The 20,274-nt window shown below is 38.2% G+C and overlaps 1 protein-coding gene across 3 annotated transcripts in view; it reads right to left on the minus strand.

The window, feature by feature from the left end:
- Window positions 1-837: 837 nt before the first annotated feature.
- Window positions 838-20,274, minus strand: part of LOC133992585 (inactive dipeptidyl peptidase 10-like) — an 88,725-nt gene continuing 69,288 nt past the window's right edge. For all 3 annotated transcript variants that reach the window (XM_062431267.1, XM_062431266.1, XM_062431265.1), the window contains 14 exons: window positions 17,526-17,633; window positions 15,437-15,528; window positions 15,139-15,186; window positions 13,721-13,842; window positions 11,263-11,307; window positions 7,931-8,029; window positions 7,779-7,848; window positions 6,413-6,607; window positions 5,323-5,377; window positions 4,673-4,772; window positions 4,121-4,179; window positions 3,162-3,234; window positions 2,818-2,891; window positions 838-975 (listed from right to left, as the gene is read on the minus strand). In XM_062431267.1, the coding sequence (XP_062287251.1) occupies window positions 838-975; window positions 2,818-2,891; window positions 3,162-3,234; window positions 4,121-4,179; window positions 4,673-4,772; window positions 5,323-5,377; window positions 6,413-6,607; window positions 7,779-7,848; window positions 7,931-8,029; window positions 11,263-11,307; window positions 13,721-13,842; window positions 15,139-15,186; window positions 15,437-15,528; window positions 17,526-17,633 (1,278 nt within the window). The remainder of the gene's footprint in view (window positions 976-2,817; window positions 2,892-3,161; window positions 3,235-4,120; window positions 4,180-4,672; window positions 4,773-5,322; window positions 5,378-6,412; window positions 6,608-7,778; window positions 7,849-7,930; window positions 8,030-11,262; window positions 11,308-13,720; window positions 13,843-15,138; window positions 15,187-15,436; window positions 15,529-17,525; window positions 17,634-20,274) is intronic.

Consider the following 20,274-nt stretch of genomic DNA (forward strand, 5'->3'; position numbering starts at 1 on the left):
CACTGCTAATCGATGACTACCACTGCCAGCAAGTAATAATACAGTATTGTTGAACCTCATAAGGCATTGTACATGTCTACACAAGACCCCTGTACAATAAAGTCTACCCTAGAAAGACTTTTTTTTTTTTTTTTAATTCCATTCAGGGTGGGTGATGGCAGAGGGTTTCAGCAGGAATTGCACTTATTCAGAATCGGCTTGGTTAGGGTGAACTTGCGTGACTTAATTGTTGTTGTTTTTTTCGGGTGGTCGGAGCATTTTCTTGTGCAACAATACAACAACCAAAGTAGAGGTGAGATCAAAAGTATACATCGGTGTTTCTTCTCTTCCCAAGTGCTACCACAAAAGAGACTAACATGGCATTATGAGTGAAGCCGAGAAAGGGGGGGGGGGGGGGGGGAGAGAAAAGAACCATGCACTTGGTAAGTGTGGATGACTACAGCCCAAAGACCCGGCGAAAAAGATGGAGGCAGTCTTCCGTGTGCTTTGCCGAGAAACGGAGCGTCCCAAAACTGAAATGACTTTATGCTAGAGGGCGGCTCCTGCCTCAAGTCCCGGCAATGCAAGTGTCACTGTCGTCAACTGTGTCCTTTTTACTTATCTTTTCAACACATTTATACACCAGCATACACAGTCACACATTGTAGTGCTCTCTCTCTCACACACACACACACACACACACACACACACACACACACTTACACACTTAAGAGCATTAGCAGCTCTATCCCAGTGTCCATGTCTGGCTAAACACTTGGTCCAAACGCTAAAGGCCTTGACGGATTTGAGCAAAATTCTTCAAGCTCTGCCAAAGATCTGACCCGCGAAGCCTCCAGCCTACTCCTCCTCTTCCTCCTCATCGTCAGGCAGCGGTAGTAACTCCTCCTTCAGACACTCTCTGTAGAAGCTGGTCAGTGTGGCGTAGAGATGCTGGCGGCTCTGCTGAGACAGGAAATGGCCCTCATCTGGGTAGATCTGGTGGGTCAAAGGAAGGGAACTTAGTGTACAGGTTTGCCAGAGACATTCAAGTCTCCTCTTAAAACACATTAGTACTAAAAGGCTTTTCCTGCCCTCAAGTTATAGCCTGCAATTATTTATAACTTTTTACTTAGACGCTTGAGTGATTTTATTTCTTGTCACTTGTTGTTTTGCCCTTTAATTTTTTCTTGCCTTCCTATACTCTTGTATGTAACTTTGTACCAACTGTTTTGAAAGTTATTTTTATTATTTGTAGATATATGGGGGTGGGTGATATAAGCATCTGTGCCATAATATCCATAGGACTTAAAGGTGCAGTGTGTAGGATTTACTGGTATCTAGTAGTGAGGTTGAACACCTAAGTACCTCTCCTTCACCCTTCTCTTCAAAGGCTGCGGGAGAACATATGGTCTCCTATGAAATTGGCGAGAAACAAGGACTGGTACTGTAGAAACAGGGCGGTGCAACATGGCACCTTCATAGATATAAAGGGCTCATTCTAAGGTAACAAAAACAGGATTCTTAGTTTCAGGTGATTATCCCCTATTTAAACATACTTATGTAAAATATATTCAATTTCTGCCAAGTTCATTCCATTAGATGCCAAATAATTGTACGTACTGCACTTTTAAAAGTCTACAAACTGCACCTTTAATGATTCAACTTACTTTAGGCACAAGAGTCAACCATACGTCTAGCTCTCAATTCAGCAGAAGTCAGTTTGATGATGGCGTCTTTTGCATTATTCTAATGGCTTAAGTTATTTGAGATGAACTGCCTCAGTTTTTATCAGGATGGTGTCATTTTCCTACAGTGTTTCCAGCTCACATCCTTAAATTGTGTTCAGACAGAAGTCAAAAGTCAAAGGAAAGACACAGTTCAGCTCTAATTTGGCGGGGATGAACTGATCTAACACGTCAATGCAGCGGGGAAAAAATTGCACGTATCTCCCAGAGCCTTATGAATCTAGCTTACTTCATAAAGTACAGACACTAAAGGAAAATGGAGAGAGGAATGGAGGGAAATAACTGTGTCTCTGGTGAGTTTAGTTCAGTCAGAGGATGATCTGAACACAACCACACATCGGTGCATCTGTTGCTGGCTTACAGCTAATGGACAGTTGGTATTTCAGCTGTTTGGGGCAAATAAACACAAACATCCAGCGGACAAACGCACAGGAATGAGGCAAGGCAAAAAAAAATATATATAAAAAATGAGCTTTCTGTCTGAGCACACCTTTAGGATGGTGAGTAATGGAAATGCCAACATGGTATAAAAAGATGGATATGTGTTGCTGTACATTCTGCGATGCATAAAGAACTGGAATAAGTTACCATCTCACATTTAAATATCACTGCAATTATTAAAAAGGTCAGGAGGAATTATGGAAATCATGTGAGGTGTTTCTACTGCAGGAACCCAGGGGAACAAGGACCGCCGGAGGAACTCGGGGAACTAAACCTCCATATTGATCAGAGACTCAGAATTCAGTTCCTAGTTTTTAGGCTACAGATCAATCAACACATCTCACCTGCTGCCTGCAGCTGTTTGCACACTGTGATACGGATACTGATTGTCAAGTTCTATATGATGTGATCAGTGCTGTGAAAACCAGTCTTTGTAATTACAGAACTGCTGGAAATGAAGCAATGTCTGGTTTTAACAGAAATTTTCAGCTGATTCAATACATTTGGGAATAAAATCTGAATGCATTATTTACATCATGTTATATCTATGTGTTGCAGTGGCATACGCTTTATATCTACATACAATTTAAATACATTACAAATTACAATTACAGTATAGTATTTGCCATGCTGTTGTCTCTGTTATACACACCTGCATTGAATAGTTTGCTCCAACTTTCACAAGGTTCTTGACGAGCTCAGCAGTATGCTGAAAGTGGATGTTGGCTGGGAATAAAGAAATGAAACATGTCAGCAAAACGCAGCCTGAATCCTTACCGGAAAATGAAGAGGCAATCAGGTTTTGGCTGGATGGAAATACCTCAACAAATTCGACATGCATCACCTGCATCAATTTAGATAACCCACTTTCTTTTTTATCTTTTGATTAAAAACCATTTGGCTCATTACCTTCTGGGATTGTGTGCTTCTTTGTGCTCTGCAGTGATGCACCACAGATACAGTATATTCATTTTATCACAATTTATTTTCTCTTACCATCTGCTGTGCCGTGCACCAGCATCAGTGTCTGCTCCCTAAGTGCGTGAACATTCTGCAGCACACTGGAAAACTGTGAGGAAATCAGAAATAAGTGGAGAGATAAAAGATTAATAGATATGCCAACTGGCATTGAGGAAGCCCATGAAAAGATACCAAATGTGATCAAATGAATGCATTGTAGTAGATGACTTTATATCCTGATTACACAAAGGGGGCACACACACACACACAGGTTTGCTTAAATCACTTTTTGGGGTATTTACATAGATGTCCATTCATTTCCTGGAGACTTACCGAACACTAAACCTTAACCACTGTCCCCAATTAACTGGTCTTAATTCTAGTTTGTGTCTCTAAATGTGACTTAAGTCATACTCACACATGCACACACACAGTCATTTAATCCAATTAGTGATTTTCTCAAGATAAAATATCATCATCTGTACTAATTGTGAGGAAAATAATGTAAAATCAAACCTGAATACAGAGAATGCAAAGCCACACTGTATCAATACCAGATATTAAATTGCTTGTTAAGGACTCATTTCTTTGTTATTTTGTTGTGTGCAATGTGCTTGCAAAAAAACAGTTTTATTCCCACTGCCACTTTGCCAGAACTGTGGAAAACACTTCTGATAGCTAAAACTCCTTGTCTGTGCAGGAGGTCTGAGACAGCCTGGCAGCCCTTTTACTGCAGTTTATAAAAAATAAATAAAAAAAACCTCCGGCATGTGATCTGACACACCAGTGCACACAGTAACCAAAGAAAGATGAGTGACAAAATCCTACAGAGCATGAAAAAACACAAGAAAAGGCAAAGCATCGCTGCCTCTGACTTTGATAGCAGCGACATTCAGTAACTGTGGGAGCTTAACTGTAGGTGTGTCAGTGATGTTACAGCAAGCGGCTTTCAAAGATCAACGACAAACAAGCAAGGGGAGGTGGTAAACACGCACCTGATATCTGCTGTCATCCCGTAATGGCATGCCAAGGTATCTCTCAGAGAATGCTGATGCTGTGCAAATGAGAAGTGATACATTCTTTAACAGAGCCGCTGGTAGACGGAGCTTCAGCTGCAGCTAAGTACCTAAACAAAGTGGCCTCTCCTGTCATCCTGAGCCCAGAGGAAATGCTTTCAGTGAAGAGGAAATAACACCTTATGCGGGTGAAATGGTCCTCAGTGTCATCTTAAGAGTGTAAAGGATGTTTTGTACTTACTGACAGATATGGCTTTCTATTGCCAAAAAGCCTATTTCACTTTACAGTCAACATTTGTGTTAGAGCTAAACAGACTTCTACAGACAGACATTAAAGCAGAGCAAACTTCTATCTTTAGTTAGACTCTCCGCCTCCGTAACAAACATGGTATCAAATGTTATACTAGAGTGTTTTGATTCTACTTGACTTGCCAGATGGAAAATGTGAAAAGAGCAAAGTTTTAGCTTTAACTGATGTAAGTAATGTAAATTCAACAAGATGTTGGATTTGCAGCCAGATTTTGTACTTACCATAAAGTTTCCAGTCTGTAACTGGTGACATCGCACATGCACATTTGAACAGACTGTCTGTAGATTTGAGCATCATTAATGTTAGGTAAGCTCCGTAACCCTGCGTAAAAAAAGAACACAAAAAACTTTTATTATACATTTATTCCACTGCAGTAGTGAAACCCATTACTTATCAAAATGAAGTTAACACTGAAAATAGCATCAGCATCTTCAGTTTTATGTATTTAAAAAAAAAAAGTATGTTTTTGTTGAGCTTTTGTATGTATTTGTCTATATTTCTTTATTCTTAAGTTTTCAGGTTGTATGTTTTACAATAGAAGAGCCACTTGACAAGCCCTGTTGGGTTTTATTGGCTCCTCCTGCACATTTCTCTTCTGTTAGTTATTGCTTTATTTTCTTAATCTCAACAAATCTGCATGTATTACTTTTCTTGTATTATGTTTTTTTAAGTGCAAATAAACTTAACTAAACTAAAGTATGTGGTAAAACTCTAAAAATGAACCGCTTTAGTAAAATATGAATAAAAACAGCATGTTGAAGGAAACAAGCTTTCCTTTTAACCTGTGAATATGTGTTTGCATTGATTCATTTTTCTGACCACAAGATTGAATTGATTTCACATCAAATCATAGAGAAGAACAAAGGCTCACCTTTCCAAACACTGCTATCCGTGTCTGATCAATATATGGTAATTTCATCATGTATCTGGAAAATAAAAACATATCATATATTACAGGAGAAAAAACTTGTATAACATCTGAAACATGGCTGCAAAACAGCTGGGCATTTTAATATTGCAAGAATGACATTTTCATCATAATATCACCCTTCTGTTTTCTAATATATATTTGCAGTGGAGCAGCGGTGTCAGAAATCTTTCACTAATTACATCTGATGGCATTAAGGAGGATCAGTGGAGAGCTGCTTGTGTGCAAATCATCTGGCAAGAGAAGAAGAATTACGCCAAAGATTGTTGTGATGAGGCTCTAACTTTTAATCATTTCAGTAATATTTGTTAATTAACGCGAAGTAATGAGCACATGTAGTTTGATGAGGCACATTCGGTTTTAGGTTGATGTAATCTGTGGATGAGCTGAAGTTTAGTGAGCATGAGACAGAGAATTACACAGTAGAATGATCCAAAGAGCCACTTTAGGAAAGGTAAAGTCTTTAGTTTGAGGTGAAAAATAAGACTAAATGTATCAAATGACTCACTTTAACTTACAGCAAAGTGTCCAAAGAGTTTAAAACTACACAATGACATATTTATATATCTGTATTCTATGTACAGTCATTCCCAAACATGAGAAACACCTCAAGGAGATTTTCTGGAGCCTCTTTGCTCACATAAGTTTCCTCATCTGCAATTTCATGACATCTGAACAAACTCGAATGAAGATTATGTGATATAAGTAATCTCCACATCAGCTAATGAAAAGTAACAGACCTCCAGAGCCCTTTGAAAATGTAGTGGTGTTCATTCGATAATGATAAATAATTCATTTTAATTAGGATTGCAAGTAGAAGTAAACGTCAATTATTTTAACTTTTAACTTTCACTTAATAACAAACTGCTTCACAGGCTGTATACTCCATATTAAGAAGAGGCAGATGTTCTGTGATAGTTATCAACTCTTATTTAGGTGATATGAATATGCTTTTAAAAAAGATTCAATCAATGCTGAAACCTGCAAGTTCAAGCTGGTAAAAAAACATGTTTAGGAAAATCCGACAACGTACTCTACTGCTGCGATCTGGTCCTGAACGTCCACAGTCCCCAGTCTCTGATGGACCTCATGCAGGATCCTCTGGCCCAGGAAGCCGCTGCCACGGCCGTCCAGACGAGCCACAATGATGTTATCAGAGCTGACCAGCACAGAGTCCCAGCTGACAGCGTAGCGGTCACTCACAGCCTGATCACCAGGGAAACCGTCACTGAACACAACAGAGGAGATAAGGAAAATAAGGAATTGATTTCAATGACTTTGCAGATCTTGTAAGTTTTGTAGTTGTTTTATATAGTAATCCTTTTAATGGGTTACTGAAGCCTGGTTTTAGGTTAAAAGTGTGCATATATCATAAGTTATAAGGATAAGTTTGGCTTTACTTAATATTTTCATTTTCTCATGAACCCATGAAAATATCAAAACCAACAATGTGTTATTCTGTCTCTGAACCTCTTTGTCTCCCCTCTAGCCTTTCCTCGTTTTAGGTCTCCATGGTGATGGAGGTCGCATCTGTTTGGTGGTACCTGGACGTTGCTTGATGCCCTCATGATTGTATTCTTCACGTTGTTTTCAATTTATCTACACATTTATCTTCCTGTTTTTCCATGCTGTACTTTCGCTATGTGGTCTTTTTTTCAGTTTTCTCCTAATTTGAATCATGAATATAAAGATAGAGGATTTTGTATTGCTGTAGAGATTTTGAACAACCCTGAGGCAAATTTGTGATTTGTGATATTGGGCTGTACGAATAAAAAATCGACTTGACTTGTTTTGATCTGACCCGTAATACTTTCCATCTTCCCTGCTCTGCATGTAGCACTGAGCCCCGAGCCCAATGGTTCTTGTTGAAGAAATGCATAGTAATTTCTTAAACATCTGGGTACTGTAGCTTTTAGGAAATGTCACTTATACAGAAGGACATATTGCCATTGTAAGGAACTATTTTCTTGTGTGGATTAAGACACATTTAGTGTTCTAGTGACTATTATAGCAGCAGCAGGATGTATGCAAAATTGAGTAAACATAAACAATATTGTGTTTACCTACAGAATATCACCAGCTTTATCCTTTTTAATGTGTTGTTGTGCCACAGAGACACATTTTTCTTTCCATTTTCAATTTCTTAAAGTGGTTTATTATTCAAATCCAACTGAGGAAGAGTCAACCGCAGGGTGCCTGGAAATGGTTGCTCTGCATGCAAATATCACTATTGACAAAATGTTAAGAGTTTCATGCCTCACACATTAAAAAGGCATCTATTATCTGTCATGAATTGCTTTTTGGAGAAGAATGGTACAAAATAAACAACTTTATGCCGGTTCCAAAACACATAATCCACTGTATCGGAGTTCATCACTGATGTATAACATGGTACATACACCACCATCAGTAGTCCATAGTGACGTGACTCAGAGAAGTCTGGTGGGTAGGAGATCTTCAAAGGTAAATCTGTAGAAAAAGACAAGCAAATGTATCATCAATTCATCCCTGATCCACTGTAACAGCACAAAAACCAACACTTTATTCTCACCAAAATGTTCCATCGCAACAGTTCTGAAGTCAGTCATCTGGATCCTTTTGTACTTCAAAGCTGCCTTCAGCAAAGAGTTGTTCTCAAGGATGTAGTAATCTGTAAAGATGAAGGAGATGCAGTTAAAGGTTGAAAGAGACCCACAAATTGGTGCCAATAAGTTTGCTGGATGTAAATGACTTGTGATAATATGAGGCTTTGTCTTTTCATGTCAGTGATATAATGAGATGAGATGGAAAGTGTAGGTGCGATGGATAGGATTTGAGTCAGATGGATTGTGATGTCTCTTAATTTAATGGCTGCAGAGCTCAATACATACCTAAATTTAATCAATTTATGATGTAACTTTACATCAGGAAATAAATAAAACAGCTCTAAATGTTGATATTGTAATATGAAAACCAAAAAACTAAAACTGGGATTTGTAAAGCACCTTACTGACAAAAAAAATAATACAAATGCTGGAGATAGTGTGTTGTCTGACCTTTAATACAAAAAATAATAATTTGGTGCACTGTTAAATTTTGGATGAATGCACATTTTACAGTGAAAAGGTTTCGTTTCACAAAGGCATTTTTAAACACAGCGGTTTTGTTCATCCTGGCCTCAAAAACAGGAGCCCTGCTATTTTTCTCCGCACGCAATAAACAATGGCTCTCTGATTTGGCCATTTTTCCATTCGAGCCATTTGAGAAGCAACTAAATGAAATGGAATTCATCCAGCATTTCTAATGGGAACCCCAAAATCAATAGACGTCTCATTATGAAACCGCCAGGGGGCTCGGGTTCCCAGCTGTGGATGGAGGGTCTATCCAAATAACCCTGGGTAAATTGCTTGCTTTTCTGTGGCACAGCTGTTAACTTTTTTTGGAGGGGGGGAAAAAAAACTACTGATAGACTTCCAGGCAAGGATAAGAAGAGGAGGCATGTGTTGCATGGTAGGTGTACGTGTGTGCTAAGAGTGGAAGCAACGATGTGTGTGTGTGTGTGTGTGTGTGTGTGTGTGTGTGTGTGTGTGTGTGTGTGTGTGTGTGTGTGTGTGTGTGTGTGTGTGTGTGTGTGTGTGTGTGTGTGTGTGTGTGTGTGTGTGTGTGTGCAGCATGTGTCTCCATATTCATAGCGAGAGGAAGATGAAAAGAACAGATGGAAGAAAAGTGAGTTTGTAAGCCCCCCTGTTGTCCAGAAACAACCCAGAATGAGGAATAACTCATAAGGTCTTTTCATTAAACGCTGCTGGAGAGTTTCAAAAAGAAATAAAAAAAACTCAACAATCAGAGGCAATCATTAATTTAACAGTAATGCTCTAAATAGCAAGAATAGAGATTTTACGTGCAGGCAGTATTTAGAGTACCTCTTTTATTCCTTCATCTCCAGCAGGGTAAAATCATTTTTGTGTGGACTTGCCAACAGTGTTCATTTCATCAAAAATGAAAAAATTATAATAATAACAATGATGAATATTCAGTGAAAACCAACTTTGCACCGTGTTACTATAACTGTCTTTCTGTTTTTCTAATGATTCAGAGGCTGTACTGCCTTGTTATAAACGGGATTAACAGAGTTTTTGTATTTTATTAACACTGTGGCCCAAGTCGTGGAAATATTAAACATGATTTTCAGTTAAAAAGACGTCTTCTCACTTATTTTAAATAGCCCACATGTCTGAAAGGTGCTGTCATTAAATCGTAGCAGGTCTGTACGTGATTACACAGAGCAGGAGGAGACGTGACAGAGGTTTAATGGGCTGTGTAAACTCAGCTGCCTGCACAGTCGTCACTGTGTGGCTGTCAAGTTAAGAAGACAACCTTTCTGTCATCTCTGCAAAAAAACTCATTAAAATGTCGATACAGTCGATGGCTGTCATTAATCTATTTATGCTGTTTTTAAAAGACAACATCAGGTTTATAAAATTGGTGATTTGATCAACACCGTGGTAAAGACTTATTTGAGCGATTTGTTGTCTCATAACAGAAAAAGAAAAATATGTAAATGTCAGCAACAATATCTTAAACTTGGCTGCATTAAAGCACAATATAAAGGTTTATATATTAACATATAACATTTTCTCATTCAAGGAAATTGGAAAGTGTGTCAAAACTTTTGACTGGTATTGTAGCAGTACCCACTATCACTTAGAGGGATCAATACCAACCAACCACAGATCTGGATGGGCTCTAGTCGGCAATTTAAGAGAGACTCCTGCTGTATAAAGACATTTTTTTAGCTTTGCCTTACATGACCTGTAGCAGGTTATACCTCAACATAAAAGGTACTATATTCTGCACATTTCCTACTAGAATCTCTTTGCCTGATTTTACAGTTTAAAAAGTTAAAACTACTATTTATCTTTTACTGGCTGCAGCCGCTCAGTTCAGCCTCTGTCTGAAACAGGCTGTATAAGCTACTGTCTCTTTAAAGCCCCTCTACACATGAGTCTGCTCTGTTCTGATTGGTTAGCTTTCGGAAACTGTGTCACAGGCAACTTTCAGGTCACTTGAGACCAAACCATGAAAATAAAAACTATGGTAATATAGGCTTTTTATTTGCAGGGAACATTTCTACATATGTTAACCCTTACATCTTGGGCCTTTGACTATGTTTTAGCATTAATATCTGACATCATAACAGTATATAAATGACAGAAAATCACAAAATGTACAGTATGAGTCCCTTTAACATTAATAACTTTTCATTTTCCTACATTATATATGTGCATGTTGTTCTTATGTGAATTTTTTTTCCAGTTTTTGTAAAATGTATAAAGTGGGCCGGCTGTGGCTCAGGAGGTAAAGTGGTCGTCCACCTCTTGAAAGATTGGCGGTTCCTCCTGTCCACGTGTCGATGGGCAAGATACTTAACCCCAAATTGCTCCCGTTGCTGTGCCAACGGTGTATGAATGCGTATGAATGGTTAGTCTCCCTCCTGATGAGCAGGTTGGCTCCCTGTGTGGTGGCTCCTGTCATCAGTGTATGAATGTGTGTGAATGAGATGTGCAGTGTAAAAGTGCTTTGAGTGGTCAAAAAGACTAGAAAAGTGTAGACAAGTACAGCCCATTTATAAAGTCAGAACTTGCTACCAACGTGACTCTCTGCAACCTCTGCAGTGCAAAATCAGTAAACGAGGATTTTTATTTCTCCTGCTTGTTCTTGTAAAGCTGAGTGGGCCGAAGTGCCTTGATCAAACACTCTGAAGCAGGTGGACCATGTGGTTTATGACATCTGTGCTGCCGCAGTCCGTACATACTCGCTACCAACTAGGCCAACCCTGCCAACAATGATAAAAAATGGTCATCACATAGTCGTCATTCCTGCGAGACTAAATGGAGTTCTTACTTGAATTATTCAGGCTGTGTAGGATCACAGTGGGTGCTCCAGGACCTAAAAGGGGAGGAAAAAAAAGGGGAGCTTGTAAGTATAATTTCAGCATTATCCTGTAATCCTTATGTGTGCTGTGCATAAATACTGAGGGATAATTTAACACATTACCATGCGGAAACTGAGGCATTTTAAAATGAAATAATAATAAGACACAGTATGTCAGGCTGCAGCTCGAAAAGAAAAAGTCAAATACAGGCAGCAGAGTTTTCTTCATTTAGCTTGTCACCTTCCCTACCTTACCTGTATCAACTAGGGGTTAAAGGTTATTCACGTTGCCTTCTAAATTGCTTCATATTGTCAAATTAAGTCCGATCTTTTGAATGTTGTTTTGCAAAATACCTACTGAGAGGTTAATAGGAAGGCAGGTTTGCTCAATAGCTCAGCTCAGTGAATCACTCCCACTGCAAATGCAAAACTCACCTCACTCCACCTCTACTCAACTTTCTTTACACTAAAAAACAAACCGCAGCTCTCTTTATTTATTTCTTTTGTCGCACTTATCTGTTGGTGTTGTATTAGCTTTGACCTTTTGCGTTCCTTACAACAATGGCTTGTGTCACATAGAGAAATGGTTTCATTATGTGCACGTACCTGCTTGAAAACTAAACCACTCAGACGCATTTTATGAGTAGAATTAAAAGGCTTGTGTTGCTCTTGATGAAAACAGGTGTCGGGATAAGCGTGCCAAGGTTATGTGAACTTGGACCCTCTGAAGACAACAAGCTTTCTCTTTTCTTTTTATTGCTTTTGGGAAAGGGAACAGTGTTATTGTCCAATAAATCACCAGCTCTGAGCATGAAGCACTTTCATCTGCTCAAAATAAATTGAAACCACAAACAATATGAAGTTACCCTCGATTAAATATGCTACTCGTCGCCCAATCATACAACCTAAAAGTAATTATACAAAACAGAGTGGCTAATTGTTTGCCTTTCATTGGGAACTGATTAAAGGTTGATTGAATTGAATAGTTGGAGGGTGACCAATTATGACGGGCAAACCCTGACACCTGCCAATTGACCTCGACTCCTCAGCAAAGACAATGGCTGAATAAAGAGGAAACGGGAACATAAAAGTGAATATAATCCTAATTTTTAACGTTTTGTTGTCTTTGATTGTAAAGGCCATTTTTACTTAAAGGTAAAAGTTAAGTTGATCTTAACTCTTTGTAGGTCACACCAAGAAGTTGCTATTTTCTTTTTTTTTTATACCTCTTTGACATGACAACATAAAACATAGATTTTTTTTCTCATTGACCCTAAATGTGATGTTTTACAGACTTCATTCAGACCTCATTTGTTCGAAACTTTTTTTTTTAAACATGTAAGAGACTCATTCTGTTTGTGTACAAGATGAAAACATTAAACTCAACTTCAAAAATGTCTCCAGCAGGATCTCTGATGTCACCAGTGATTTGTGTTATTCTTCGTTTATACACTAGCACAAACTGTATCTATAGCAACCATAGAACAACCTGTATCTATAGCAACCATAACACAATCTGATGGTCTTTTTGTGCATTACATACCTCATATAAGTGGGAAAGATTGCCCAAAAAGTGAAATGGGTTAAATAGATTTAGTTTTTGACCAGATATCATGACACAAATTGACGTCTACCAAACGGTTGAGCAGACCTACAAAGGGTTAAGTTTAGTGCACGTCAATATGAATATATGTTTAAATCTGCATATTTTCTGTCATGTATCTCACAGAGGAAATCAATTCAATGCAGGTGTAACCTTTACATGACAAAATTGATTTCTTTTAAATTCATTTATTGCCTACAGAAAGTTTGTTCCTCTGGAAAGACGACACTTCTACAACTGTCAGTCAGCACTAATCTATGCAATGTAATCATACAGCAAGTATGTTATTATCCAAAGAAAGGAAAAAGAAAGATAATTGTTTAAAAGCAAGTCACTGAAAATGAGTTATATTGAAGAACTTGAGTATGGAGAGGAAGTCAGCAGCATGCCAATTTCAGGTAGGTCATTCCAAAGAAAGTCTTGATAAGAAAATGCTCCATAAAATACTTTTGATGACTCATCCTGCACACAGAATAGACTCATTCATTTAAAGCTTGTCAGTTTCAGCAGCTAAAAGAGTGAAATAATGACTGGGGCTGCAATCTGATGTATTCATCTCTCCCTGATGTATGTATTCTTGTGAGTGACATGTTCCCTACAATTATACAGTGGGTGGTATCCTCCTCCAAACTGCTGTAGTTTTTCTACATTATGCCTTCTTTTGAGCAACCGAATGAAACGCCTCAATAATTTTATGAAATCACTCTCGTAATTATACCCTGTCCTGAAATTCCATTTCACTTGGTATATACGTCACATTACAGAAGCTTAAAATACTCTCACCACTGTAACCTGGAAGTTAAAAGTGGATATTTGATGACCTACCTTTACAGTGGAGAATAATGTGCTGGTTTGTGGGGCTGATGGCAGCATCGAAGTACAGACAGTGAGCCTTGTTTAGCTCACAAGTTAAACACCGTCGTGGGAACAGACCCACAGTTTTGACACTGAGGAGAGAAGATAATAAATTAGGAAACTGCCCAAAACCTCCCAAGTAAAAACAGAGCTGTGAAGAGTAATGCAGCCTATATTTTAAGTCCCTGAAGAGATCGAAACCAACAATAAAAATGTCCAACTAACAAGTATTACCTGTGAAGTGGCAGCCTGATATAAAGATACACCTCTGTGCCAAACTCTCACAATTGTCAAAAACAATTAAAAGCACATAATAAATGGTATTTTATTCCCTTCAGCTTGTCAAAGTAGCAAATCAGTGTAAACAGGGAGTTGTGTGACTGATAACTGATTAAGAATAAATTACACTGGCTGTGTTAATTATAATGAATGTTATTAGACGAAAAGTTTTTAGACGAAAATAGAGTTCAATGTTGTAAAGGAAGCTACGTCAGGCTTTGGTTACATAGGCAATACTTGTTAGCATTGTTGGTTTTGCCCAAGCGGGGAGTTCTGGTCCTCTGAAATGATGCCAACGTGGAAGTAACGTAAAACTGCATTATATCAAAAGGCCACCAGGGGGCGACCGTTTTGGTGTCAAAAGGACTTCCGTCTCTATACAATGTCAATGGAGAATTCACCAACTTCTCACTTGATTTTTAACCTCAGTAAACGTTTTCAAAATGTGTTTATTGTCTCAATCGCTAGTTTAAAGCCTTCTTCAATACAGTATGATGTTCATTTGTGAAATGTTGGCCTCCCTGATTTTATATTTGACGATAAAGCAGGGTATGCATTAGGGCATGGGTACGTCGTGATTGACAGGTTGATTGGTTCACAGGTTCAGGAGGGCGCCTCATTCTCCTCCTGATGCCCATATAAGTAGAATCTGTGTCTTTTTTTACCCAGCATGCACCAGAAATGTTCAAGATGGCGCTGCCCAGATCCGAAACTATTCGCTTCCAAGCAGCAGTCCACAAACCAATGGGTGACGTCACGGATGTTACGTCCATTTCTTATATAAAGTCTATGGTTATCTAATTGTTGATCATTCATATTAATAAATTAATACCAGTCTTATCCATTGATGTGCTTATGTTTAAAATGTATAGACTGATTTTTCCTCCCGAAAGAAATACTGAGCAAGCATGGTGTGCCTACACTGATAATGAAATCAAAGAGATAACAGATAACAGACTGTCTTGTGAGAATATTGCAAAAACACAAAAGGTCAAAAACAAAAACAGAAAAGTTAATTAAGCTTCTTTTTTTTTTTTTACAGTGTGAGCAGTACAAGAACAACAGCTGTCAACATCAAATACTGCATAATAACTGAAGGCAAAACAAACCTGAAAAGTTGCCGCCTTCGTGATGAACCTTCTGTGCTGAGAAAATATCTGTCGGGAGGAAATGAAGACGACAAGATCAAACAGACGCGCACAATTAAAAAGCTGATCTTCATCGTGTCTTGTTCCTTTTCTTGCTTCAGTTATATTTACACATTCAAATTAGCAAATCACACACTTTGGTACACAGTGTGAATGTGGTATTTTCGCAGCAAATTGAAAAGAAAGAGATTTAAAAAGCTAGTTTACCAATGATGTTTTTAATTCAGAAACATAAAATTGTTTACGACAGTAGACTCACAGGTTGTCGGTGTTTTCATCGTAGGCAATGATCTTCGTCACTTCCCAGTTCCCCGATGTTAGATGTCGGACTTCGTTTTGATCTGCTCTGAACTGAGATGAACAGAAGAAAGATAAATATGGGTCATTTATTTGAACTTGGTAAGCAAAAATCAGCAACAGAATTGGTTATTTGTTCAGATATCTTGGACTATGTGTATGTTTTACTCTCTTAATACAGATGGAAGTAGCATTACTGTGATATAAAACAGCAAAAACTCTTAAGGTTTATACAGACTGAACGTTTTAGATGCAGTGTGATTTCATGCAAAGCCAATGTGATAGCACACAGACAATCAGTGATATTCTCTTATTGACAAATCTCAATAATTTGTATTGAGGGTTTAAATTGAAAATGTTTAAACAGACAATGAACCCTTATCTTTATCTATTAACAGCAGTGAAAAGGAGCATGAGCTGTTACACAAAAACCATCATACAAACACATTCCTCACACACACATATGATTGTTGCCATGGTGCCAGATGTTACATTGGCTGTTTGGGACAAATTATGACAGACTGCAATAACACTACGGACCAAATGTGGTTTGTATTCAGTCTGAATACACCTTTAGGGAGGAAGTCAGGGTGGCTGGTTTAGTGTACATAGTGTTGGAGAGTTGGAGTTTAATTATTTATTGCTTTGGCTACACAATTTGTAGTAAATGCATGAATAAACAAGGCTATGTGCAGATGTTTTGCATTTGAGACAAACACATCTGATTATTCAAAACAATAAAAAAAAAAAAAGACAATCAGCCTTTATGAAAAAGTAAAGATAATATCCAGCAGTCTGAAATGGGTGGTAGATAGGATCTAAACAGACAGAGAACAGCTAGGTGTAGAAACATTCATAAGCCACAAGCAAAAGAAAAGAAAAAGCAACACAGCTCACATCTCAAGAATCAAGCAACACAGCCGGGGACCAAAGGAAATGTCAGTGACAGAGTAATCCGGCCAGGGGTTCTGCTCATATCAGCGCTGAATGAACCTCCTAAAGCTGTTGGTTGTGAGATGTCTTACTGTGGCTGGTTCGTAAACGGCACTACCAGGTATGAGTAGGAGGTAACATACTCTAGCCTGTCAGCCTTATTGTTCTAACTCTATCTCGAGACATGCCTCCACTGTCTCATTTTCATAGTTCACCAACATCCAACTTGTGGATTTCTTTGGATGTGGGCGAGGAAGTTCAGAATCAGGTTATTTTTTAACCTTCGCGTCGTCCTCCCGGGTCAAATTCACCCCGTCTGTTTTGACTGTTCCTTCTTTCCTCCCTTCCTTCCTTCCTTTCTCCCTCCCTCCCTCTTTCCATCTTTCCTCCCTCCCTCCTACCTTCCTTCCTTCTTTCCTCCGTCCTTCCTTCCTTCCTCCTTCCCTCCTTTCCTCCCTTCCTTCCTTCCCTCCTTCCTTCCTTCCTTCCTCCCTCCTTTCCTTCCTTCTTCCTTCCTCCCTTCCTTCTTTCCTCTGTCTGTCTTTCCTTCCTTCCTCTTTTCCTTTCTCCCTCCCTCCCTCCTTCTTTCCTCCCTCCCTCCTACCTTCATTCTTTCTTTCCTCCATCCTTCCTTCCTCCTTTCCTCCCTTCCTTCTTCCTTCCTCCCTTCCCTCCTCCCTCCTCCCTCCCTCCTTTCCTTCCTTTGTCCTCCCTTCCTCCCTTCCTTCCTTCCTTCTGTCTCCCTCCCTTCCTTGACTCGAAGACAACAGGAGGGTTAATATTGTATTTTGTGCCTATACTGGTGTGGAGGGAAGTATTATAAATCAGATGCAAGATGCTTCCTGAATATGACAAACACTTTAATTACACAACGGCAAGACAAATAATGGCTGCTGTAAATAATTTCCTCAATTTTTTGGTGAAACTATTTGAGAGCAGCATACACTTGGCTGCACATTGAATAAAGCAGCTCTAATAAAGCTGTGGCGATTCACAGAATTTATCTAAAGAGGAATAGAGAATGAAAGACTTAACTTGACCCATTTTGCTTAGAAAAAAAAAGTGTCTGTACGCTGTAATAAGTCATGTGTAGGTTTGATAATAAACTCGATCTTTACCTGTGTGGTGAACATAGCGATGTGATGAAACTCTCCACGTCCTCCTTGTTTGACCGGGACAGTCAGGAAGAATCTGCTGCTGTCTTTGGAGAACACAGGTTCTTGGTTCTGCAGGAAATAAAACAAAGATGCATCAACTCCAAAAGCCAAAAAGGTGTGAAGTATGATTTTATGTAGCATATGAATACAGTTGACATGAACAACCTGTATGTTTAAGTGTTTAAAAATGATGAAGATGAGAGACGTGCAAATAGCTTTCACAGCCAGTTTCTCAGCTTGAAAGACGTCATCTTCAACATTTTCATATGAATAACTACCCATTTTCTCCATTGTCAAGAATACTGATTGATGTGACACTAGAGGTGATTGAACCCTTTTACAGGAAGAGGAATGTGTAGTTAACACAGCCAGAAGAGACACAAATACACCATTTAACAGCACCTGAAACGAATGCTGTACTTAAAGGTCCACTGCAAAGATTTTACACATAAACGGTCAGTTTACTTGTGATATATATTACTCAGCCTGGGTAAAGCCAGTTGTTTGTCATTTGTGGCAAACATACACACAGTATGATCACCTTATAAACTATATGGTATTATTACAGATTAAACTAGTCAGTATATTATGTTGTTCAAATTAGCTCCATGTTAAAAAAGTAACTGTAAATGGCAGCTATCATAGTTATTTTATTATATATAACTTGATTACTATTATGGATTCATTAATGTGCGACTAACTTTTGATACTTTACTTACATGTTTCTGATAATATTTCTGTAGTTTTATTTGAACAAAATGTTTAATAAATTGATTTTTACTTGTGACACAAAGATTTTTCACAGTACTATATCTCTTTTTACCCAAAAGTATCTCCATCTTGACCAGAATAAACATATAACTGTGGTTATCAGGAATAATAATCCAGTAATGTAATAATATTATAATGCTGACACAGGCCTTTCTGGCTGCTTTTAATACGTTTATGTTGTCAATGATACAAAACCTACAACAAATCTCATGTGCAGAACTAATCAACAATGGATTTTATTATTGTTATTACTCTTTGGAGCCATTTCTAGACTAGTTATCGTAATCACTCTCTTCTGAAGAAAAAGGAACTGAGTTTTTGGACCACTGAGGGTGCAGAGGAGTGAAATATAACAGATTTTGGCTACATACAATACTTGTTATTTGAATGAGTTCATTGTTGACTTGGCTCTGAACATGAGATCAGTTGAGAGTAAGAAAAATACAGAAAGTTTCCAGCCTTATCCTTTAAGTAACAGATCTAAATACCACAACTTGATCAACAGATAATCATCGTGATCTCTTGCAAATGACAAGAAAAATCTTGGATAACCTCATTCAATATTTTAAATCCTATTGGCACATATTCCTGCTATGGAATGAGGCAAAGCTTTATTTTGTGAGTATATTTGACGAGTAAATCAGTAAATATCTCACACTGAAATACATCCTTCCTCAGAGATCTCTGCTGTCTTATGTGAGGATCTTACATTAAAGTCCTGTAGAAAAGGCCTTTTTCCTCGCTCTATCACAATGTCTCAGTCAGTAAATGAGCATCTTGCAGATTACCACCTTAACAAAGACAGCAAGCTCTATGTGCCAAGACTGTCACATTATCCACCGCTATACAGCCAAGCATGTACGGCTGCAGGGCTATATGATCAAATCCTGCCAGAACTTTCTCTTGTCTGCCTCCTACAAGACTTTCCAACCCTCTAAGTAAAAGCTAAAGCTGAGTAAACCACACTCTGTCCTTTTGGAGAAAAAAAAAGAAAAAAAGAAAAAAAAAATATATATATGGAACAAGTGGTACAGTGTTGTTTATCTCATGTTCTTTCTCTGATGCCAGGATATTGATTGTGCATGCGGCTCTTGACATTTCTACACAAGAAAAAGAGGCTGCTGACCAAACAAGTAAATTCTACAGTACAGTCTTTGCAGAACTCAATCTTAACAAGTAAACATTAGAAAAAGCTCATAATATACTAGAACTTTTTTGTGATGTTCTTGATTTGTTTCTTGATGAAAAGATGTTTGTTTTTTTTACCCTGCTTGGATTCATAATAGACTTTTGATATGTTTTTCCACAAAATGCTCAATTACCTTGTTTTCCCTCAAGCCAAATCTATGAATATGCAAATATTTTTCATTTTAAAAGTTTATCTATTTGAAAAAAAAATGTCAGTGTTTTTGCACTTGAGCCTTCAAATTTCCACATCACACTTGTGTAATTTGCATCCTAGACCATATTTGGCTCCAAACTAGTTGAAACGTCACAAATCATGCTCACATATAGTTATGATGTTATTTCAAAAACATCTATGCTTTGAGTTTCCTCATCACACATGTGTAATTTGCATGATTGGCTCCAAACACGTTGTGGCATCACAGATCATGCTCATATGATGGAGAAAACGCCATAAGCAGGTAAGAATTTTATATTAAATCATTTAAAAAATAACTAAAACTATCAACAGAATGTGAAGAAATAAGAGTTTTGACTTCTATGTATTGTGTTGCAGAGATATCTACTGGAGTTAGCATGATAACCAGCTAGCCCTGGCCAGTCCTGTCTCGTAATGCCACTTTGTACATCAAAAGGTGCTGGTGAGTGACTGTAGAAGAAACACTACTTCTTCTAAGTTAGATTTATTCAAGTAAATGTTAGCTCAACATTAGCACTGAAATAATATTGCTCTCGTATGTAGTCAAAGGTCCTG

Source organism: Scomber scombrus, chromosome 13 (genome assembly GCF_963691925.1).
Source record: "Scomber scombrus chromosome 13, fScoSco1.1, whole genome shotgun sequence".
NCBI lineage: Eukaryota > Metazoa > Chordata > Actinopteri > Scombriformes > Scombridae > Scomber > Scomber scombrus.